General features: G+C 46.9%; 1 protein-coding gene and 1 long non-coding RNA gene across 6 annotated transcripts in view; one reads left to right on the top strand and one right to left on the bottom strand.

Moving 5' to 3' along the window:
• Positions 1-9218, top strand: part of LOC118378460 (protein diaphanous homolog 1) — a 140464-nt gene extending 131246 nt beyond the window's left edge. For 3 of the 4 annotated variants that reach the window (XM_052508032.1, XM_052508034.1, XM_052508052.1), the window contains one exon: positions 6915-9218. In XM_052508032.1, the coding sequence (XP_052363992.1) occupies positions 6915-7102 (188 nt within the window). In that variant the 3' untranslated portion in view covers positions 7103-9218. Of the gene's footprint in view, positions 1-3020; positions 3065-6914 lie in introns of all 4 variants that reach the window. The other variant, XM_052508042.1, reaches the window with a different exon arrangement.
• LOC127923889 (uncharacterized) lies at positions 5215-6284 on the bottom strand. Of its 2 annotated transcripts, none has more exons than XR_008116048.1 (3): positions 6155-6284; positions 5909-6073; positions 5215-5667 (listed from the first exon to the last, which is right to left on the bottom strand). It is a non-coding gene; the product is annotated as an uncharacterized LOC127923889 (long non-coding RNA). The 2 variants fall into 2 exon arrangements; XR_008116046.1 differs by having other exon boundaries at positions 5854-6073.
• Positions 9219-24261: the final 15043 nt, after the last annotated feature.

A 24261-nucleotide genomic window follows, 5' to 3' on the forward strand; every position in this document is an offset into this window, starting at 1 on the left:
CAGGAAATGGGCGTGGCTTCGCATCGTTTCGAGATTTGAAGAAACTGGTAGAAAATATGCAGTCGAAGCACGAGAGCGGATACAAATTCATTGCTTTAATTAATTATGACGAATGTTAAGGTCATGTTGAGCAATGTAATAAAGTAATGACTTTTCAAATAAGTAACCTTACACGTTACATTGGCTACGCTGTCCTTACGAACCACATAGCGTATCATTACAGCAGTATGTACCGGTATGTTGTTAGCTAGCTAACGTAAACTCACTCACTTTTGTACATCGCCTTGGTCCGTACAATTGACCGTATTTTAGCGCCCCAAAAACGTAACACTTCCAGATCAACTGTAATGTCAATACCATTGTAAAGCACACTTTCTCCCCTTGCTAACAAAATGAATGACATGACCTAAACGCTGCCCGTTTCTGCATGATTGAGCCCTGTCGGGTCTTTTTAAAAGTGGCAGGTGGGAAAGCGAAACTGATGCGTGATAGTGAGAAGGAGAGATATCGTGTGGGAAAATAGATTTTTTTTCACTCGATCTGTCCAACTTATCACCTTATCGCCTCTAAAATGTAAATAAAACACTATAAAGAGTTTATATAATGTGTCATTTCATACCTATTTGAAGGTTTGTGTCGAATTTGAATGGGGTTTTTAGGGCGGCGCTAAAGTGATCTTCAGAAGTAAACCGTTTTTTTGAGAGTAGTGATCGCTTGCAGTGACGATGCAAAATATGACTAAGTATCCCCCCTTACCCCCGTCTCTGTCCGTTTCTTGTTTTTAAACGATGAGAGAAGTGCTACACCTGGTGGAGAGAGGCTGTAGGACAGAAATAGTTGCTTTATGCTTGCTGGACGTTACGACATGACACGTCCCGTTTTTTCAACTTTTCTCCAATACTATAGAGCCATTTACCATGTCGATCAGCGCTTGAATAGAAACCTAGTTCACGCTCCAGATTTGGAAGTCAACACAGTCGCTACAGTCCCATTAGTTTTCTTTGTAGCCTCGTTTGAATGTCGCGGTTGCGCACATTTGTACGGAATGGGGCGAGTTTGCGTTATATACTCATTAAGAATGTAGTAAACAGTATGTTAGTATGGGTATTCGAGCACAGCTATGGTCATTGTGTCATGGCTGTCTGATCGAAGAGTGGCAGAGAGGGGGCGGGGCCTTTAACCCCTGACCTGGGACTCTGCTCTCTCTCTCTCTCTCTGGCTGTCTCTGGGGGAGAGGTGCTACAGCTGTCCTCCCTCTGTCTGCACTGCTCTTTTTAAAGCAGGCCCTCACACATTGCATACCAACACACACACACATGCTTGCATACTGATACTAACGTATACACATTCACACACTCCCACACTTAGACACAGAGTGAAAGACCTTATCCAAATAGACTCTCACACAGCCATTCTAAGGAAATTACAACCTCCTGACTAGTCCCTCTTTCATTTAAAGGAATGACGGCACCACAATGAGGCATCCCAGACATCACTATAGGCCCATCTGCGAGGTCATAACCCCACCCTATACCACCAATCACAATAGAGAATGAATGGCAAAGCACCAATCACAATGGAGCGACACATAAAAGGGCCAGTCACAATAGAGACACGCGCTCGCTCCGCAGCAGGCCAGCCCTTTTAACAGAGATGACCCTAATAAAGGACTGTGGGGCTCCCTGTCTACTTTCAGAGCACTCGTCCCAGATGACTGACTCACACTGCCACTGAGGACTGGTTTTGGGAACGCTGTGTGTTACCCTGTTTAGCCTGAGGGGGGCGACGTGAGCTTCTAGAACCAGATCCGCTGGCTGCTGCTCCAGCTGGGAACAACCATACATACTGGCCTCATGACTATCATGTCAAAACTACATGATCATAGTCCCCTCACTCTCTATACACTGATCTAACTCTCTCTCTCTCTCTCACAAACAGACACACACACACACACAGCTGTGAGCATCTGTGAATATTGAGAGACCATGGCTATCTAACAATAAAACGGTTCCATCTAAACACATGTTGCTTTGCCTTTCACACTTACTCTCTGTCACTCATGTACACACTCGCTCACGTAATCACACTCCCCAGCACATCTGCAGACACAAACAATGAAACACACACCGGCACTGTTAATACGTCTTACTTCCTCATCGGGCAGTAATTATGAAGACTCCTGTGTAATGTGTAACAGATGATCTTTTCACCACCCTGTCTGTGCCCCCATTTCCCCTGTCCCACACATACACACAGTTCTAAACGAAGGTAATCACAGGCAGCATGTTGTGAGGCATTGTGCTGGGTTCTGGTCTAGACATCTCGTTTCCTGGTGGGAAGGGAACCGGTTCGCCTCTCAACTCTGACTGAAGAACCAGTTACACACAATGGAGGAGACAAACATAAGCCATATATTCATCAATCATTCACTCAGAAATACGGGTTAAAGGTTGCGGTTGATATCGGCACAAACTGAACATGTTCCTGATCAATTACAAATGTACCTGCTGTTCTGACAGCATGCTCTGTTACTAACATAACTCAAATTGATTTACCCCGACCCCCAAACCAGTGTCCTCGCCCTGATTCTCCTCTCTGATTTAAAGTTTGACACCTCTCTCGCTCGCTGTGCTCCTGAACCGCAGTGGTACATCAGCCCAACTTTCTTTTTTCTTTTTGTTCTTCAACTTGAGTGTGAGAAGAGGAGCGTTGACAGCCCTTTTAAGTTATTCTTGTGTTGGGTTTTTGGGACTGGCTCTGCACCGCATCGGGTCATTTGTATAATGTCTCATTAGTGCGTTAGATCTCTGTTCTGAACACCCTGGGGTAGATGAGAGCGAGGTGCTAATTTAAAGCCACAGCGGCCTGCGTTCGTCAGCAGGGATGAAGCTCTGTAAACCCCAGCACTGAACAAGTGAAAGGAACTGAGTTGCGTAACCTCTAATGTATCTCCATATTCCTCTCTCTCCTCCTCACTCTTTCTCCTCCTCTCGCTCTCTCCTCCTCCTCTTCCTCCCCAGACTCAGTGCTGTCCCTGTCACAGCTAGTGCTGGAGACCTGCTCGGTAACGTGTGTGTGTGTGTGTGTGTGTGTGTGTGTGTGTGTGTGTGTGTGTGTGTGTGTGTGTGTGTGTGTGTGTGTGTGTGTGTGTGTGTGTGTGTGTGTGTGTGTGTGTGTGTGTGTGTGTGTGTGTGTGTGTGTGTGTGTCAACAGAACCATGTGAATGTGTGTTGTAATGTGGTTAACAGCCATGGTTCATGCATTTGCGTGTGTGTGTGTGTGCCTGTTTGCATCTATGACCAGAGTCGAACTAACTGCCGCCTTCATTCTAGGTCAACTCCAGAACCCACTACTGCATCTCGCTGCTCGGTCCTCATGTCACACACACACACGTACAGTGTACAGCATGTACTGCTGTTAACAAACAGTTGTTTTGCAGCAGGTGCTGCTTGAGGATTAATGGCTCTTAATTCTGATACATTTGCATACACAAGTACACACACCCACAATCCCCCACTGATCTATATCATTCTAAATGGCCGATTTAGCACAGCTGTCCGCCAAATGCTGGAGACGAGAGTGGAGAGGAGGAGGGAGAAAAGGCTAGAATGTTCCCTGTGGACAATGTGACATGTTTATCAATCTGCCACACTCCATCTCTCTCTCGTTCTCGCTCTCTGGCTCTCTCTCATATAGTCGTTTCACTGCTCTCACTCTTCCGTGTTTTCCTGAGTCTCTGGTTATGTGCCACATCCTCTTTTGTTTCTGTGGTCCTCTCCTCACATCCTCTCTCTTTATACCCCTCTCTCTTTATACCCCTCTCCTGTCTCTTTATACCCCTCTCCTGTCTCTTTATTCCCCTCTCCTGTCTCTTTATACCCCTCTCCTGTCTCTTTATACCCCTCTCCTGTCTCTTTATACCCCTCTCCTGTCTCTTTATTCCCCTCTCCTGTCTCTTTATACCCCTCTCCTGTCTCTTTATACCCCTCTCCTCCTGTCTTTATTCCCCTCTCCTTCTCTTTATACCCTCTCTCCTGTCTCTTTATTCCCCCTTCCTGTCTCTTTATTCCCCTCTTGTCTCTTTATTCCCCTTCCCTGTCTCTTTATTCCCCTCTCCTGTCTCTTTATTCCCTCTCCTGTCTCTTTATACCCCTCTCCTGTCTCTTTATTCCCCTCTCCTGTCTCTTTATACCCCTCTCCTGTCTCTTTATCTCTTTATACCCCTCTCCTGTCTCTTTATACCCCTCTGTCTCTTTATTCCCCTCTCCTGTCTCTTTATTCCCCTCTCCTGTCTCTTTATTCCCTCTCCTCTCTTTATTCCTGTCTCTTTATTCCTGTCTCTTTATTCCCCTCTCCTGTCTCTTTATTCCCCTCTCCTGTCTCTTTATTCCCCTCTCCTGTCTCTTTATTCCCCTCTCCTGTCTCTTTATACCCCTCTCCTGTCTCTTTATTCCCCTCTCCTGTCTCTTTATTCCCCTCTCCTGTCTCTTTATTCCTGTCTCTTTATACCCCTCTCCTGTCTCTTTATTCCCCTCTCCTGTCTCTTTATTCCCCTCTCCTGTCTCTTTATTCCCCTCTCCTGTCTCTTTATACCCCTCTCCTGTCTCTTTATTCCCCTCTCCAGTCTCTTTATACCCCTCTCCTGTCTCTTTATTCCCATCTCCTTTCTCTTTATACCCCTCTCCTTTCTCTTTATACCCCTCTCCAGTCTCTTTATTCCCCTCTCCAGTCTCTTTATTCCCCTCTCCTGTCTCTTTATTCCCCTCTGTTCCTCCCTGTTCCCCCCTCCTCCTCACAGCCTCCAATCCTATGTTCCTTCCTTCTCCTCTCTCCTCCCTCCCACATCCCTCCTTCTCACAGCCTTCAATCCACCTCTTTTCCTTCCTGACCCCCCTCTCCCTTCCTCACAGCCTTCCATCATCCTCTTTTCCTTCCTGACCCCCCTCTCCCTTCCTCATAGCCTTCAACCTCCTCTTTTTCCTTCCCCCTCCCCACAGCCTTCAACCCTCTCTTTTCCCTGCCCTCTCCCTTCCTCACAGCCTTCAATCCCCTCCTTTCCTTCCTGCCCCCCTCCTTCCTCACAGCCTTCAACCCTCCTCTTTTCCTTCCTGCCCCCCCACTCCCCTCCCCACAGCCTTCAACCCTCCTCTTTTCCTTCCCTTCCTGCCCCCCTCTCCCTTCCTCACAGCCTTCAACCCTCCTCCTTTCCTTCCTGCCCCCCCTCTCCCTTCCTCACAGCCTTCAACCCTCCTCTTTTCCTTCCTGCCCCCCCTCTCCCTTCCTCACAGCCTTCAACCCTCCTCTTTTCCTTTCTGACCCCCCTCTCCCCTCCCCACAGCCTTCAATCCTCCTCTTTTCCTTCCTGCACCCCCGTCTCGCGTCCTCACAGCCTTCAATCCTCCTCTTTTCCTTCCTGTCCCCCCTCTCCCTTCCTCACAGCCTTCAACCCTCCTCTTTTCCTTCCTGACCCCCCCTCTCCCCTCCCCACAGCCTTCAATCCTCCTCTTTTCCTTCCTGCCCCCTCCCCTCCTCACAGCCTCCAATCCTTCTCATCCCTCCCCCTCCTTACAGCCTCCAATCCTCCTCTGTTCCTTCCTGCTTCTCTCTCTTACCTCCTTCCTCTTCACAGCCTCCAATCCTCTGTTCCTTCCTGCTTCTCTCTCTTACCTCCCTTCTCCTCACAGCCTCCAATCCTCTGTTCCTTCCTGCTTCTCTCTCAGCCTCTTCCTTCCTGCTTCTCTCTCTCCCTCCTCCTCACAGCCTCCAATCCTCTGTTCCTTCCTGCTTCTCTCTCTTACGTCCCTCCTCCTCACAGCCTCCAATCCTCTGTTCCTTCCTGCTTCTCTCTCTTACCTCCCTCCTCCTCACAGCCTCCAATCCTCTGTTCCTTCCTGCTTCTCTCTCTTACCTCCCTCCTCCTCACAGCCTCCAATCCTCTGTTCCTTCCTGCTTCTCTCTCTTACCTCCCTCCTCCTCACAGCCTCCAATCCTCTGTTCCTTCCTGCTTCTCTCTCTTACCTCCCTCCTCCTCACAGCCTCCAATCCTCTGTTCCTTCCTGCTTCTCTCTCTTACCTCCCTCCTCCCCTCTGTTCCTTCCTGCTTCTCTCTCTTACAGCCTCCAATCCTCTGTTCCTTCCTGCTTCTCTCTCTTACCTCCCTCCTCCTCACAGCCTCCAATCCTCTGTTCCTTCCTGCTTCTCTCTCTTACCTCCCTCCTCCTCACAGCCTCCAATCCTCTGTTCCTTCCTGCTTCTCTCTCTTCCCTCCCACCTCCCTGTCCTCCTCACAACCTCCAATCCTCTGTTCCTTCCTCCACTTCCTCTCCTTCTGTCTCTCTATGCCAGCAAGATCATGGGGTGTAGTAGTTATCTGACACATGTAGTGAAGGGTTCTGTACACACACACACACACACACTAATCCTTGCTCACATTAACGCCACTGCTGTGTGTGCATGCATACGTGCATGTGTCTCGTGTGTGTGCATTTTGTTCTTTCTCCTGATCACCATTCAGAATACATGCTTGTGCATGTGTGTGTACTGTTGACCAATCAGCAGACAGTAGGTATTCCTCCAGACAGCCTGTCCTGGCCTGTGGCGAGTCAGTCACTTCTCTCTCAGCATTTACATCCCAAGTGGCACCCTATTCCCTACATAGTGCACTACTTTTGATTAGATCCCCATAACCCCTTTGTCAAAAGTAGTGCACTATACAGGGGATCGGGTGCCATTTGGGACGTCGCCTGGTTGATGTTTGCAGTGAGAGGTTTGGTTTGGCCGTGTTGTCTTTACCCTGTACTGAACTGCATCCTGAATGGACCTGACCCGTCTCAACTATCCCTGTCTGTCGCATGTCTGTTAACGCCAGATGACCAACCCTGACTAGTCTGACCTCTCTCTCTCTCTCTTTTCAGCCAACCGGAGAGCTGGTCATGCAGTAACGAACATCCTGGCCAAAGAGTTGATGAAGGAGGACACCCCGCCCTCCTTCAGCAAACCACTCAATAAGAAGACCAAGGCCGAACAGAAGGAGGAGCCTAGCATAGAGGGGGCGGGGTCACTAGATGATCTCTTAGAGGAAAGCCTATCACGGTCCAGTTAAAAACGGGTTGAAGTTACCCCTTAGCCACAGATCTTGGATCAGCCTACCATACCCATATCCTAACCTTAACCATGGGGGCAGGGATACAGAAACTGATCTTAGATCAGTGTCTAGCGGCAACTTCCTCCTACTCTCCTTCATAGGACCACGGGGATTGGACAGACTGGGTCTGAAGGGGCCAATGGATGAGTGCGGGGCTCTCACCTTAACCACACCCCCAGGGTTTCGCAGGCTGGCTTGCTATTAGTCGCTTCCACGCTGAGGGAGGGCTCTTGCTCTGCCGTATAAACGTACAGTGTCTGGTCAAGCATTGGCATCTGCATACATCCACTGCACTCTGTCTATCGCTCATTCTGTCTCTCTTTCTCTATCAGTCTCTCTCGCGCACACTATCTATCCGTCTACTCTCCTCTCTAAAGTACGTCTTGAGACAATCCCACAGACACGGATGGATTTCCCAATCCGGACGGTTGGACTGTCCTACCTATGTGGAGGCCCTGATGTTTTATAGGACAGGCTTTGCTTTTTCCCAGGTTTGCTTTCAAACCTGTTAAATGTTGCTCTGTTATTGTCAAATGTGCTGTATGTTTGTCTTGCTGTATGTTTATAAAAGAAACAAGTGCCAACCAATACAACTTCAAGTTGCACATGTCAGCCCTCGTGTTGTCCAATAGGAGTTTGTGTTGGGTCAGGGTGGACCACGGGATAAGTCGAAGTGTGTTTGTGCGCCCGCCCGTGGCCCGCATGTTCCACAGTCCTCATCTCATTTCCCCGGGTCTTGCTCTTTATGTTCTCTCTGATTCACAGGGAGGAGTCACTATGTCGGTGATAAAGACTATAGAGCCCTATTGGCATCTCTCAAAGGACGTCTCCACAAGCAGGAAATTGTGTGTGTCCAGAGCTACGTTTGTGTGTGGATGTTAGTGGTTGTTTGTGCATCTATGTTGTGTGCGTGCCTGCGTGTGTGAGTTTGTGCTTGGGCATGCTCTGTCATCTGTAATTACTGTGTGGTTCTGCCTGCCTGTCTGCCGTCATCATAAATGCTATATTTCCTAAACAGCGCTGTGGTCTTTCTGCTGAAGTTACAGCACACTGGAGATCTGCCCCAAAAGAAGTGCTGAGACGAGTGTGTGTCCACGAGTGGGTGTCCACGCACGAGAGTGTGTGTGTGTGTGTGTGTGTGTGTGTGTGTGTGTGTGTGTGTGTGTGTGTGTGTGTGTGTGTGTGTGTGTGTGTGTGTGTGTGTGTGTGTGTGTGTGTGTGTGTGTGTGTGTGTGTGTGTGTGTGTGCCTTTAGACTGCAACACCCGTTGCTGAATGTCTGGCCTTTCTCTGGTTTTGTATTTAGTAACCATCAGCAAATGTTGCGGCCACAACGTTGGTGTAATCCAAGGAGAATGATAAGCAGTTCTGTCAGTTGACCCATGCTATACCAATCCCTATGCAAACATGACATATCCCTACTGCTGATCTCAAGTCAGTCACAAACGGTTAGAACATCTGCTTGAATAACTGTGGTTTTCCCGTAAGCGCTGATCAGAGATCGGTTTGTTCAGGTCTCTGGACGAGAACCAAGCACAAGCTGTTGTGCTTTGACCAGCAGAGCTGAGCGGTCGTTTCATGATTAGAATCGTTGCTTCCTGCAGTATATTTCAAAGGTATAAAAAAGGACCAACGTTACCGCAGCGTCTGTGTGACTTAACAACTGCAGTCAAGGGGCAACGAGAAAACATTTTAGCCCTTCGATTGTAGTTGTTCGCCAGAAACAAGAGTATGACGTGTCGACCGTAGGACAACGTTCCTTGTGCGGATGAGTCATTTCAGGTGATCCTGTCCCTATTATTGAAGTGGTCTTTCTAAAGGACGTTGATGGAGGGTTGAAAAAACATCACTGGAAAATAATAACATTTTCTGGCCTGATTTTATAATTTTTTTCTAGATTATATTTAATTTTTTTCATTTTATAAGAGCTTGTTTTCTATGTGAATTTTTACACTTGTTTTAATGGACGTTAAAAGTAGAGGTTAAAGTTGGTTTCTGGAGATATCACTGTGGTAATGTGTATTAAATGATCGTGTGTGTGCTGTCCGCTACCATTAAAACGACTTGGATAACAATGTGTCTGAGGATTCTTTTGTACAACAGAATCTATCCTGTGCGCGCGTGCCTGTTCACTATGATGTCAAATACAGAGCTCTGTTCCTGGGCCTCAGCCAGTGGGAATATCATCTCTGGTACACATCTCTGCAGTCCAGGGTTTAGAGAGCGGGGAAGGGCAACGCTAGTCTATACTAGATCACAGAACACATACAAAGTCCATTTGGAAGCGCTAACACAGAAGCTACACAAAGTCCGAGACTTTACAGACCGATGCTGTATCAACATACACATTCTTTCCTGCTGTGGTAAATGCCGTTGTTGTGGCTGAGTTTCTTCAGTGGGTCCAGGTCCCTGAAGTATGCTGGTGAGTTTTCCACAGACCTCTGCCAGCCAATGTTCCACAGATCCCAATGAACCCTCACTGGACAGGCACTAGACCGTGTGTGAGCGGGAGAGAGATTTACCTGTTTCTTTTCTTAATACTCCTCTCCCTAATGGTGAGATAGTGGTTGAGGCCTGTGGTGGGATAGAGGCCTGACTATTAAGTTAGGTTCAAGTCATGATTCCCAATAATACTCACCCCCTCAGTCAGCCACCCGGAACCTGCTAAGACATCCATGGTTTCTCTTGACCAACAAAAGATGACCGCAGTCACCATCACCATTATGGCTCTAGGCTGATATTTAGGAATGCTGATCTAGGACCAGTTTTGCCTTTTTAAATAATAATTAATTAGAAGGGGGACCTGATCTTAGATCAGCTCTCCTACTCTGACACTTGATATATACGGAATTCTGCTCAACCAGCCAGGTTGAGTTTGGGGGGCCTGTGTTCAGAGGGTTTAATACAACAGAAATAGTCAACCATTCTTAAAAATAAAAAAAATCACCTTTATTTAACCAGGTAGGCTAGTTGAGAACAAGTTCTCATTTGCAACTGCGACCTGGCCAAGATAAAACAGCAATTCGACACACACAACAACACAGTTACACATGGAATAAACAAAACATAGTTAATAATACAGTAGAACAAAAGAAAACAAGAAGTTTATATACAGTGAGTGCAAATGAGGTAAGATAAGATAATAAATAGGCCATGGTGGTGAAGTAATTACAATATAGAAATTACACATGGGAATGGTAGATGTTCAGAAGATGAATGTGCAGGTAGAGATAGTGGGGTGCAAAGAAGAAAGATAAATAAATACAGTATGGGGATGAGGTAGGTAGATGGATGGGCTATGTACAGGTCCAGTGATCTGTGAGCTGCTCTGACAGCTGGCACTTAAAGCTAATAAGGGAGATATGAGTCTGCAGCTTCAGAGATTTTTGCAGTTCGTTCCAGTCACTGGCAACAGAGAACTGGAAAGAAAGACGACCAAAGGAGGAATTGGCTTTGGGGGTGACCAGTGAGATCTACCTGCTGGAGCGCGTGCTACGAGTGACCAATGAGCTGAGATAAGGCAGGGTTTAACCTTGCAGAGACTTGTAGATAACCTGTAGCTAGTGGGTTTGGCGATGAGTATGAAGCGAGGGCCAACCAACAAGAGCATACAGGTCGCAATGGTGGGTAGTGTATGGGGCTTTGGTGACAAAACGGATGGCACCGTGGCACTTTGTTGAGTAGAGTGTTGGAGGCTATTTTATAGATGACATCACCAAAGTCAAGGATCGGTAGCATGGTCAGTTTTACGAGGGTATGTTTGGCAGCATGAGTGAAGGATGCTTTGTTGCGGTCTAGGAAGCCGATTCTAGATTTAATTTTGGATTAAATCTGGAGACACCTAGGTAGTCCACGTATTCTAAGTCTGAGTCGTCCAGAGTAGTGATGCTGGACGGGCGAGCAGGTGCGGGCAGTGATCGGTTGAATAGCATGCATTTAGTTTTACTTGCATTTAAGAGCAGTTTGAGGCCACAGAAGGAGAGTTGTATGGCATTGAAGCTCGTCTGGAGGTTAGTTAACACAGTGTCCAAAGAGGGGCCAGAAGTATACAGAATGATGCTGTCTGCGTTGAGGTGTATCAGAGAATCACCAGCAGCAAGATCAACATCATTGATGTTTACAGAGAATAGAGTTGGCCCGAGGATTGAACCCTGTGGCACTCCCATAGAGACTGCCAGATGTCTGGACAACAGTCCCTCCGATTAGACACACTGAACTCTGTCTGAGAAGCATTTGGTAAACCAGGCGAGGCAATCATTTGAGAAACCAAGGCTGTCGAGTCTGCCAATAAGAATGTGGTGATTGACAGAGTCAAAAGCCTTGGCCAGATCGATGAATACGGCTGCACAGTAATGTCTCTTATCGATGGTGGTTATTATGACGTTTAGAACCTTGAGCTTGGCTGAGGTGCACCCATGACCAGCTCTGAAACCAGATTGCATAGCGGAGAAGGTACGGTGGGATTCGAAATAGTCGATAATCTGTTTGTTAACTTGGCTTTCGAAGACCTTAGAAAGACAGGGTAGGATAGATATAGGTCTGTAGCAGTTTGGGTCTAGAGTGTCTCCCCATTTACATTACATTTACATTACATTTAAGTCATTTAGCAGACGCTCTTATCCAGAGCGACTTACAAATTGGTGCATACACCTTATGACAACCAGTGGAACAGCCACTTGCATCTAAATCTTGTTGGGGGAGAAGGGGGGTGAGAAGGATTACTTACCCTTACTTACCCTATCCTAGGTATTCCTTGAAGAGGTGGGGTTTCAGGTGTCTCCGGAAGGTGGTGATTGACTCCGCTGTCCTGGCGTCGTGAGGAGTTTGTTCCACCATTGGGGGCCAGAGCAGCGAACAGTTTTGACTGGGCTGAGCGGGAACTGTACTTCCTCAGTGGTAGGGAGGCGAGCAGGCCAGAGGTGGATGAACGCAGTGCCCTTATTTGGGTGTAGGGCCTGATCAGAGCCTGGAGGTACTGAGGTGCCGTTCCCCACAGCTCCGTGGCGAGCACCATGGTCTTGTAGCGGATGCGAGCTTCAACTGGAAGCCAGTGGAGAGAGCGGAGGAGCGGGGTGACGTGAGAGAACTTGGGAAGGTTGAACACCAGACGGGCTGCGGCGTTCTGGATGAGTTGTAGGGGTTTAATGGCACAGGCAGGAGCCCAGCCAACAGCGAGTTGCAGTAATCAAGACGGGAGATGACAAGTGCCTGGATTAGGACCTGCGCCGCTTCCTGTGTGAGGCAGGGTCGTACTCTGCGGATGTTGTAGAGCATGAACCTACAGGAACGGGACACCGCCTTGATGTTAGTTGAGAACGCCAGGGTGTTGTCCAGGATCACGCCAAGGTTCTTAGCGCTCTGGGAGGAGGACACAATGGAGTTGTCAACCGTGATGGCGAGATCATGGAACGGGCAGTCCTTCCCCCGGGAGGAAGAGGAGCTCCGTCTTGCTGAGGTTCAGCTTGAGGTGGTGATCCGTCATCCACACTGATATGTCTGCCAGACATGCAGAGATGCGATTCGCCACCTGGTCATCAGAAGGGGGAAAGGAGAAGATTAATTGTGTGTCGTCTGCATAGCAATGATAGGAGAGACCATGTGAGGTTATGACAGAGCCAAGTGACTTGGTGTATAGCGAGAATAAGAGAGGGCCTAGAACAGAGCCCTGGGGACACCAGTGGTGAGAGCGCGTGGTGAGGAGACAGATTCTCGCCACGCCACCTGGTAGGAGCGACCTGTCAGGTAGGACGCAATCCAAGCGTGGGCAGGAGATGCCCAACTCGGAGAGGGTGGAGAGGAGGATCTGATGGTTCACAGTATCGAAGGCAGCCGATAGGTCTAGAAGGATGAGAGCAGAGGAGAGAGAGTTAGCTTTAGCAGTGCGGAGCGCCTCCGTGATACAGAGAAGAGCAGTCTCAGTTGAATGACTAGTCTTGAAACCTGACTGATTTGGATCAAGAAGGTCATTCTGAGAGAGATAGCGGTAGAGCTGGCCAAGGACGGCACGCTCAAGAGTTTTGGAGAGAAAAGAGAGAAGGGATACTGGTCTGTAGTTGTTGACATCGGAGGGATCAGAAGGGGTGCAACTCTCGCTCTCTTGAAGACGGGAGGGACGTAGCCAGCGGTCAGGGATGAGTTGATGAGCGAGGTGAGGTAAGGGAGAAGGTCTCCGGAAATGGTCTGGAGAAGAGAGGAGGGGATAGGGTCAAGCGGGCAGGTTGTTGGGCGGCCGGCCGTCACAAGACGCAAGATTTCATCTGGAGAGAGAGGGGAGAAAGAGGTCAGAGCATAGGGTAGGGCAGTGTGGGCAGAACCAGCAGTGTCGTTTGACTTAGCAAACGAGGATCGGATGTCATCGACCTTCTTTTCAAAATGGTTGACGAAGTCATCTGCAGAGAGGGAGGAGGGAGGGGGAGGATTCAGGAGGGAGGAGAAGGTGGCAAAAGAGCTTCCTAGGGTTAGAGGCAGATGCTTGGAATTTAGAATGGTAGAAAGTGGTTTTAGCAGCAGAGACAGAGGAGGAAAATGTAGAGAGGAGGGAGTGAAAGGATGCCAGGTCCGCAGGGAGGCGAGTTTTCCTCCATTTCCGCCGGCTGCCCGGAGCCCTGTTCTGTGAGCTCGCAATGAGTCGTCGAGCCACGGAGCGGGAGGGGAGGACCGAGCCGGCCTGGAGGATAGGGGACATAGGGAGTCAAAGGATGCAGTAAGGGAGGAGAGGAGGGTTGAGGGAGGCAGAATCAGGAGATAGGTTGGAGAAAGTTTGAGCAGAGGGAAGAGAAGATAGGATGGAAGAGGAGAGAGTAGCGGGAGAGAGCGAAGGTTGGGACGGCGCGATACCATCCGAGTAGGGGCAGTGTGGGAAGTGTTGGATGAGAGCGAGAGGGAAAAGGATACAAGGTAGTGGTCGGAGACTTGGAGGGGAGTTGCAATGAGGTTAGTGGAAGAACAGCATCTAGTAAAGATGAGGTCAAGCGTATTGCCTGCCTTGTGAGTAGGGGGGAAGGTGAGAGGGTGAGGTCAAAAGAGGAGAGGAGTGGAAAGAAGGAGGCAGAGAGGAATGAGTCAAAGGTAGACGTGGGGAGGTTAAAGTCGCCCAGAACTGTGAGAGGTGAGCCGTCCTCAGGAAAGGAGCTTATCAAGGCATCAAGCTCATTGATGAACTCTCCGAGGGAACCTGAGGGCGATAAATGATAAGGATGTTAAGCTTGAAAGGGCTGGTAACTGTGACAGCATGGAATTCAAAGGAGGCAATAGACAGATGGGTAAGGGGAGAAAGAGAGAAAGACCACTTGGGAGAGATGAGGATCCGGTGCCACCACCCCGCTGACCAGAAGCTCTCGGGGTGTGCGAGAACACGTGGGCGGACGAGGAGAGAGCAGTAGGAGTAGCAGTGTTATCTGTGGTGATCCATGTTTCCGTCAGTGCCAAGAAGTCAAGGGACTGGAGGGAGGCATAGGCTGAGATGAACTCTGCCTTGTTGGCCGCAGATTGGCAGTTCCAGAGGCTACCGGAGACCTGAACTCCACGTGGGTCGTTGGGACCACCAGGTTAGGGTGGTCGCGGCCACGCGGTGTGGAGCGTTTGTATGGTCTGTGCAGAGAGGAGAGAACAGGGATAGACAGACACATAGTTGACAGGCTACAGAAAAGGCTACGCTAATGCAAGGAAATTGAATGACAAGCGGACTACACGTCTCGAATGTTCAGAAAGTTAAGCTTACGTAGCAAGAATCTTATTGACTAAAATGATTAAAATGATACAGTACTGCTAAAGTAGGCTAGCTGGCAGTAGCTGCGTTGTTGACACTACACTAATCAAGTCGTTCCGTTGAGTGTAATAATTTCTACAGTGCTGCTATTCGGGGGCTAGCTGGCTAGCTAGCAGTGTTGTTTACGTTACGTTGAGTTAAAAGAACGACAATAGCTGGCTAGCTAACCTAGGAAATCGGTCTAGACTACACAATTATCTTTGAAACAAAGACGGCTATGTAGCTAGCTACGATCAAACAAATCAAACCGTTGTACTGTAATGAAATGAAAATGTGATACTACCTGTGAATGCGACCGGGTTGTTGAGTTCTATTCAGTAGACGTTGGCTAGCTGTTAGCTGTTAGCTGTTGGCTAGCTAGCAGAGTCTCCTACGTTAAGGACGACAAATAGCTGGCTAGCGAACCTCAGTGAATTAAGATAATCACTCCAAGGCTACACACACTAAACTACACAATTATCTTGGAAACAAAGACAGCTATGTAGCTAGCTAACACTGAACTAATCAAGTCGTACAGTTGAGTGAATAGCACTACAGTGATGCTAATCTGTGTGCGTTAGCTAGCGTTGCTTGCTCCTGGGCGAATAGCAGTGAAGGCTACGTTAGGGCGACGAAATACGAAATACGATAATTAATGCAATTATCTCTGATACAAGGACGGCTATGTAGCTAGCTAAGAAGAATGGCTAAGATTATGTAGCTAGCTAACAGTAAACTAATCAAGTCGTACAGTTGAGTGAATAGCACTACAGTGATGCTAATCTGTGTGCGTTAGCTAGCGTTTGCTAGCTCCTGGGCGAATAGCAGTGAAGGCTACGTTAGGGCGACGAAATACGATAATTATGCAATTATCTCTGATACAAGGACGGCTATGTAGCTAGCTAAGAAGAATTGCTAAGATTAGACAAATCAACCGTTGTACTATAATGAAATGTAATGAAAAAGTTATACAACCTGCAGAGCGAAGTGCGAATGCGACCGCTCGCTCCAACCGAACCGGAAGAAGAGGGGGATGACCGCGGCAGCTTTCAAACTTTGGGAATCTCAGACGATACGAAAGAGGTTGAACAGGCTAGTAATAGGGGTTGCAACAATTTCGGCAGATCATTTTAGAAAGAGAGGGTCCAGATTGTCTAACCCGGCTGATTTGTAGGGGTGCAGATTTTGCAGCTCTTTCAGAACATCAGCTATCTGGATTTGGGTGAAGGTGAAATTGTGGGGGCTTTGGCAGAGTGCTGTAGAGGGTGCCGGGCAGTTGACCGGGGTAGGGGTAGCCAGGTGGAAAGCATGGCCAACCGTAGAGAGATGCTTATTGAAATTCTCAATTATAGTGGATTTATCGGTGGTGACAGTGTTTCCTAACCTCAGAGCAGTGGCAGGCAGCTGGGAGGAGGTGCTCTTATTCTCCATGGACTTTACAGTGTCCCATAACTTTTTTGAGTTAGTACTACAGGATGCACAGTTCTGTTTGAAAAAGCTAGCCTTAGGAAAGCTAACTGCCTGTGTATATTTGTTCCTAACTTCCCTGAAAAGTTGCATATCATGGGGGCTATTCGATGCTAATGCAGCACGGCCACAGGATGTTTTTGTGCTGCTCAAGGGCAGACCGGTCTGGAGTGAACCAAGGACTAGATCTATTCCTCGTTCTAAGTTTTTTGAATGGGGCATGCTTATTTAAGATGGTGAGCAAGGCACTTTTAAAGAATAGCCAGGCATCATCTACTGACGAGATGAGGTCAATGTCATTCCAGGATATCCCGGCCAGGTCGATTAGAAAGGCCCGCTCGCCGAAGTGTTTTAGGGAGCGTTTGACAGTGATGAGGGGTGGTCGTTTGGTCACAGACCCATTACGGATGCAGGCAATGAGGCAGTGGTTGCTGAGATCTTGATTGAAAACAGCAGAGGTGTATTTGGAGGGCGATTTAGTTAGGATGACATCTATGAGGGTGCCCGTGTTTACGGATTTGGAAATTGTGTACATTTGTAATTTGTAATTTGTGTGAAATTGAGGGCATCAAGCTTGGATTTTAGGATGGCTGGGGTGTTAAGCATGTCCCAGTTTAGGTCACCTAGTAGCATGAGCTCAGAAGATAGATGGGGGCAATCAATTCACACACAGCTGGGGTTAGAGGGAGGTCTATAGCAAGTGTCAACAGTGAGACTTGTTTCTGGAAAGGTGAATTTTTAGAAGTAGAAGCTCGAATTATTTTGGTACAGACTTGGATAGTAATACAGAACTCTGCAGGCTATCTTTGCAGTAGATTGCAACACCGCCCCCTTTGGCAGTTCTATCTTGGCGGAAAATGTTATAGTTAGCAATGGAGATTTCACGGGTTTTGGTGGTTTTCCTAAGCCAGGATTCAGACACGGCTAAGACGTCCGGGTTGGCAGAGTGTGCTAAAGCACTGAATAAAACTAACTTAGGGAGTAGGCTTCTAATGTTAACATGCATGAAACCAAGGCTTTTACGGTTACAGAAGTCAACAAATGAGAGCACCTGGTGAGTTGGAGTGGAGCTAGGCACTGCAGGACCAGGATTAACCTCTACATCAACAGAGGAGAAGTAGGGTAAGGGTACGGCTAAATGCTATATGAACTGGCCGTCTAGCACGTTCGGAACAGAGAGTAAAGGGAGCCGGTTTCTGGGCACGATAGCATAGATTCAAGGTATAGTGTACAGACAAAGGTAAAGTAGGATGTGAGTACATTGGAGGTCAACCTAGGCATTGAGTAGTGATGAGAGAGATCTAGTCTCTAGAGACGTTTAAACCAGGTGATGTCATTGCATATGTAGGAGGTGGAACAATATGGTTGGTTAAGGCATATTGAGCAGGGCTGGAGGCTCTATAATATATATAATAATAATATATGCCATTTAGCAGACGCTTTTATCCAAAGCGACTTACAGTCATGTGTGCATACATTCTACGTATGGGTGGTCCCGGGAATCGAACCCACTACCCTGGCGTTACAAGCGCCATGCTCTACCAACTGAGCTACAGAAGGGCCACTCTACAGTGAAATAAGACAGTAATCACTAACCAGGTCAACGGCTCAGGTCAATCAATGGCTGTTGAGGGGAAAACATTATCTCATTCAACTTCCACTGTCCTCCAAGAGTGGCTGACGCTGAGACTTTCCCATTCCCCAGAAGACTTGGAAGACCGAGTTGGGGAGGATGTTCTCTCTGACACATTTTGTCTTCAGTAAGGCCAGGAAGATAATATAGTGTTCTCTCCTCCACCTTTCCCCTCATTAAGACTGGTGTTGATTTAACCAAGACCTCCCTCTCTCCCTTTCATCCTTTATAGCTCTGTTGTGACCAAAGACATGTGCCGGCCATATTAAACTAGATTAGTGCTTTTGGACAAACCGTAAACGAGTCTCTGTGTGTTTGCGCTTCCTGTATATCTCTGCGCTCAGCCGTGGCATGTCATTCTTCCCCTCTCCTTTTGAAGACAGGAATAACAGTCCAGTAATTCTCTCGGCATCTGATATGAATCAGACACAACCCACATGAGGCCTAACTGTCGTCTCTCTGGTCTGTCTTTATACATTTGGTTAAGTGTTTTTTTGTTGGTGTGTTTTGCTCTGGGAATGACGTGGACAATGTGGCGACGCTAAATGTATGTGCGCGCTGGGAGTAGTCTGTAGTTGTTCAGTGAGGTTGGGGGATTGGCGTGTGGGTCAGGAGGGAATGTCCAGACTACAGATTAGATTACCTTTCATCTAGATCTGTCTTGTCCCAGTCTCTGTATGGAGCCGTAGTTATTCTGATAGACTGCGGAGGTAAACCCCCCCCCCCATCTTCCTCCTCAAAGACCGACCCCATCCTCCCTCCACTCCCACCTTGACCTCTGACCTCATACAGCAGCCCCCTGCATTCCTTTACCATCTGTCTCCCTCTCTCTCTCTCCAACCCTCTCACTCACCTCATCCTCCCACTTCTGCTGAGGTATACCAACATGAATCAGTGTGGTTGATGTGAGGAGTGTGTGTGTGTGTGTCAGCTATATTTGTCTATAGAAAGAACTGTGTGTGTCTGAGAGAAGATGGTGGAGGGTAAAGAGAAAGAGAGTGGAAAAAGAGCAAGAGCTGCCTATGATGAAGTGATTAGCCATCTGACAAAGGAGAGATTAAAGAGATGGAGAGTGTGTCTGAATGTGTGTTCTCAAGGGAATCTCTGAATGTGTGATGTGTGTTATTTTATTGTGTGTGTGTGAATGTATACAGTGTGTCTAAAGGTGAACAACTCCCGTTGGCTTTGTGACTGTTTGCATGTTGCGTCATTACCATTTGAATGTCATCTTGTATGGGCATTTGAATGTAATCTTGTATGGGCATTGGAATGTAATCTTGTATAGGCATTTGAATGTAATCTTGTATGGGCATTTGAATGTCATTTTGTATGGGCATTTGAATGTCATTTTGTATGGGCATTTGAATGTCATTTTGTATGGGCATTTGAATGTAATCTTGTATGGGCATTTGAATGTAATCTTGTATAGGCATTTGAATGTAATCTTGTATAGGCATTTGAATGTAATCTTGTATGGGCATTTGAATGTCATTTTGTATGGGTATTTGAATGTAATCTTGTATGGGCATTTGAATGTCATTTTGTATGGGTATTTGAACGTTGTGCCCAGAGGAACCACCAATAGACAGCGAAGCCTCTCATTGTTTGTCATTGACAACGTCGTGTTTATATGTTTTAAGTGTGTGTGTGTGTTTTCTGGTTCCTAAGAATGTATCTTATTGTTCCTGTCCCTGGTGCCTACCTCCATACCACATCCTCATCCCACATGAAACTGTATCTGTGCCATTCTGAGTCTCAATCTTTCAGCTATGAACTCAATTCCTCCAGACTGTCTCATTACTAGAAGCTAGGAGTCTCCTGCAGTATCTTTATGTGGCTTTCTTGGCCTGTAGTACAAGATCTCCTTCCCTTCCTCACTAAGATGTTTTGAGGAGGGTGTGGTGTCTGTGGGTCTCTTTGTGTGTGGTGTCTGTGGGTCTCTTTGTGTGTGGTGTTGAGTGTGGGCGGGTATTGCAGCACAGAAACAGAAGGGAAGTTGGGGACAAAGCAGAGGGGGGCGTATGATCGGTCCACCATGGCCAGACGATGCATTGCCATTCGCATTGATACTGTACTGAGCCCAGGACCAATCAGAACGCAGAGGCTTGGTTCTCAGGGCCTGTGATTGGCTGGCTGGGGGTTCTGTCGGTCCGTCTCCAGGTAGCAGGCTGGACGAACTGGAGAATATCCACCCCCCAGGAGGGAGAATGGATGGAGGCGATGTGATCTCACTACAGGAGGAGAACGGGATAAACACACCTTTCTCCCTCCTCTCTCTACCTCTATTTGTATCCTGTAACTTATATCCATCCTCTCTTCCTGTCATTATCACCTACTTTACCTTTTTCTACTTCCACATCTCTCTCTCCTTCCCTCTTTCTTTTCTGTAGCTGCTAAGGAGCAGCAAGATTGTATGCAGGGCTCAGTTTGAAATCAGCATAAATCTTTCTCTTGAAGGTCCCACACAGAACAACCTTGGCACTCTATGGTCTCTCACAGACTCTCGCTCTCAGTTCAGTTCAATTCAAGGGCTTTATTGGCATGGGAAACATGTTTGCATAGCCAAAGCAAGTGAAATGGATAATAAACAAAAAGTGAAATAAACATTACAAATCTAAATCCAAATAAACCCACAAAAGTTCTCTCTCGCTGAAATTCTGAGAGAAGCTTTGAGTTTGTTTCGAATGGCTTGTTTGTACTTTTTCCTCTCCCTGGGAGAAAGGGGGTATGTTTTTGGCATTATCTTATTCCAAATACCCACTACAGCAGGATGCCGTTCCAGAGAAAGCGAGACAAAGGGGGTAGTGCTGACTGATGAAAAATAATATCTTGGCTGACCTGCCTGGAATGGAGGGCAGTGTCCGAAAGTGTTTGTGCACAGAGACCCGTTCTGTGTCTCTCTCCCTTCCTGACTCAGTGCATCATGTATTATCTGATGAAATTATCCAGCTCCTTGTACAAAAGGTTCTACAAGACCTACAATTTATGCACAATTAGCACTGGCCACCAAATGTCAACCGATTCGCTCTGCCACCACCAAACGGAGTGACATCTCCAATGCAGTCTAGGTTCCCTCTGTTTCCTCCTCGTATCCCACCTTACATAAGCTGCAGAGACGTCAAGAAAGTAGGCTTTCGTGGCAATTTATTTCCTATGTACTGCACTAATAGGGTGCCGTTGATGACAGATCAACTACAATCTCTCACTCGTCTCACATGTGGAGCATGTTTCATGTCATAGAAATACAAAGAAAGAGGAATCCGCGGGTTGTTGTTGTGTGTGTGTATATATTGAGGACATGTTCGTCATGCATTAACATGATGTGACGTGTCCATTTCTAAAGACGCTGCGTCGAGGGGATTGATAGCGCTGCACTGCGGAGAAAAGCTGCCCAATTATACGCTAGTGCTTTCAGCCCGTGATTTTCTCCACCGGGAGCGTGCGGGAACAAAGTCAACTTGGCCTACATATTCACGTAATTCACATTCGCTTTGAATTTGAGCGAATACCATCCATGCACTCTGAAAATGTACTTTTAATGTTTGTGCAGTATGTTAGATCTGAGGGCGTAGAATGTAGACCAGCATGATATCCTTTTATACAGTGATGGGAAAAGTACCAAATTGTCATACGTGAGTAAAAGAAGGCTCAATAGAGAATCACTCAAGTGAAAGTGATCCAGTAAAATACTACTTGAGTAAAAGTGTTTGGTTTTAATAAGTGTCAAAAGTGAAAGTTTTAATAATTTCAAATTGCTTAAATTAAGCAACCCAAACATTTTTTTGATCTACAGATGGCCAGAAGCACTACATTTACAAATTCACTATTTGTGTTTAGTGAATCTGCCAGATCAGAGGCAGTAAGTATGACCAGGGATGTTCTCTTGATAAGTGTGCGAATTGGACCATTTTCCTGTCCTGCTAAGCATTCATAATGTACTTTTGGGTGTCAGGGAAAATGTATGGCGTAAAAAGTATATTTTCTTTTGGAATGTAGTGAATTAAAAGTGAAAGATGTCAACAATATACATAGTGAAGTAAAGTACAGATACCCCAAAACAACTACTTAAGTGGTACTTAAGTCGCTCTGGATAAGAGCGTCTGCTAAATGACTTAAATGTAAATGTACTTATGGGGATTTTTTAAATATTTTTTTTATTTCACCTTTATTTAACCAGTTAGGCTAGTTGAGAACAAGTTCTCATTTGCAACTGCGACCAGGCCAAGATAAAGCATAGCAGTGTGAACAGACAACACAGAGTTACACATGGAGTAAACAGTTAACAAGGCAATAACACAGTGGGGGGAAAAAAAGAAAAAAGGGGGAGTCTATATACAATGTGTGCAAAAGGCATGAGGAGGTAGGCGAATAATTACAAATTTGCAGATTAACACTGGAGTGATAAATGATCAGATGGTCATGTACAGGTAGAGATATTGGTGCGCAAAAGAGCAGAAAAGTAAATAAATAAAAACAGTATGGGGATGAGGTAGGTAAAAATGGGTGGGCTATTTACCGATAGACTATGTACAGCTGCAGCGATCGGTTAGCTGCTCAGATAGCAGATGTTTGAAGTTGGTGAGGGAGATAAAAGTCTCCAACTTCAGCGATTTTTGCAATTCGTTCCAGTCACAGGCAGCAGAGAACTGGAACGAAAGGCGGCCAAATGAGGTGTTGGCTTTAGGGATGATACACCTGCTGGAGCGCGTGCTACGGATGGGTGTTGCCATCGTGACCAGTGAACTGAGATAAGGCGGAGCTTTACCTAGCACGGACTTGTAGATGACCTGGAGCCAGTGGGTCTGGCGACGAATATGTAGCGAGGGCCAGCCGACTAGAGCATACAAGTCGCAGTGGTGGGTGGTATAAGGTGCTTTAGTGACAAAACGGATGGCACTGTGATGAACTGCATCCAGTTTGCTGAGTAGAGTGTTGGAAGCAATTTTGTAGATGACATCGCCGAAGTCGAGGATCGGTAGGATAGTCAGTTTTACTAGGGTAAGTTTGGCGGCGTGAGTGAAGGAGGCTTTGTTGCGGAATAGAAAGCCGACTCTTGATTTGATTTTCGATTAGAGATGTTTGATATGAGTCTGGAAGGAGAGTTTACAGTCTAGCCAGACACCTAGGTACTTATAGATGTCCACATATTCAAGGTCGGAACCATCCAGGGTGGTGATGCTGGTCAGGCGTGCGGGTGCAGGCAGCGAACGGTTGAAAAGCATGCATTTGGTTTTATTAGCATTTAAGACCAGTTGGAGGCCACGGAAGGAGTGTTGTGTGGCATTGAAGCTCGTTTGGAGGTTAGACAGCACAGTGTCCAAGGACAGGCCGGAAGTATATAGAATTGTGTCATCTGCGTAGAGGTGGATCAGGGAATCGCCCGCAGCAAGAGCAGCATCATTGATATATACAGAGAAAAGAGTCGGCCCGAGGATTGAACCCTGTGGCAACCCAAATACTTTTAAGTACTTTACACCCCTGCTTTTATAAAACATGTGATCCATAGCTGTGGAAGTAGTGGTCCTGAGGCTGCTCCAGCACCCCCTGAAAAATCAGAATAAAAAAAAGATATATTGATGAAAAAAGATATGGGGTGACAATGCATGAACCTAAAAGCTAGGAAGTTATTTTCATGAGTAGATCTGTTTGAGGATCAAATCCACATCCCACTGCTTTTGTCTGACTCCTCTGCTGCTTTAGATTGGAATAGCCCATCCTCAACACTCCACCATCCCTCCAACTAAATCTGTTTCACTTCTCAAATGTAGAAACACATTTAGATTTGAGCATTCATCCTAATCCTAATGCCACAGCTCATCCCACAGGATCAGTTCTGTGCACAGAGATGTCAGTGTTTATTTCTGCTATTAGCAGGGGAAAGATCTCTCTCTTTCTCTACAGCAGGCTGAGCTGAGGAAGGATGCCATTAGAATAGCAATAAGACCCAAAGGTCACACAGGCACATTCAGCGCTGTAACTCACACACAATGCAGTAAATCCCACACACTCATTATACCAAGGGTCAAGGATATGGGGGATCAATAGTAGTGATGGTAGTAGAAGTAGTAGCATAAGCGTTAGATGTTATAAGTGATAGAGCTATCCGTAGTACTATTGATGATGTTATAGTAGTAGAACTACTGATTATGTTAGTGGTGTTATATTGGTAGTGCTACTGATGATATTAGTGGTGTTATAGTGGTAGTGCTACTGATGATGTTGCGGTGTTATAGTGGTAGTGCTTCTGATGATATTCGTGGTGTTATAGTGG

This window comes from Oncorhynchus keta, chromosome 4, assembly GCF_023373465.1.
Source record: "Oncorhynchus keta strain PuntledgeMale-10-30-2019 chromosome 4, Oket_V2, whole genome shotgun sequence".
In the NCBI taxonomy this organism is placed as follows: Eukaryota; Metazoa; Chordata; class Actinopteri; order Salmoniformes; family Salmonidae; genus Oncorhynchus; species Oncorhynchus keta.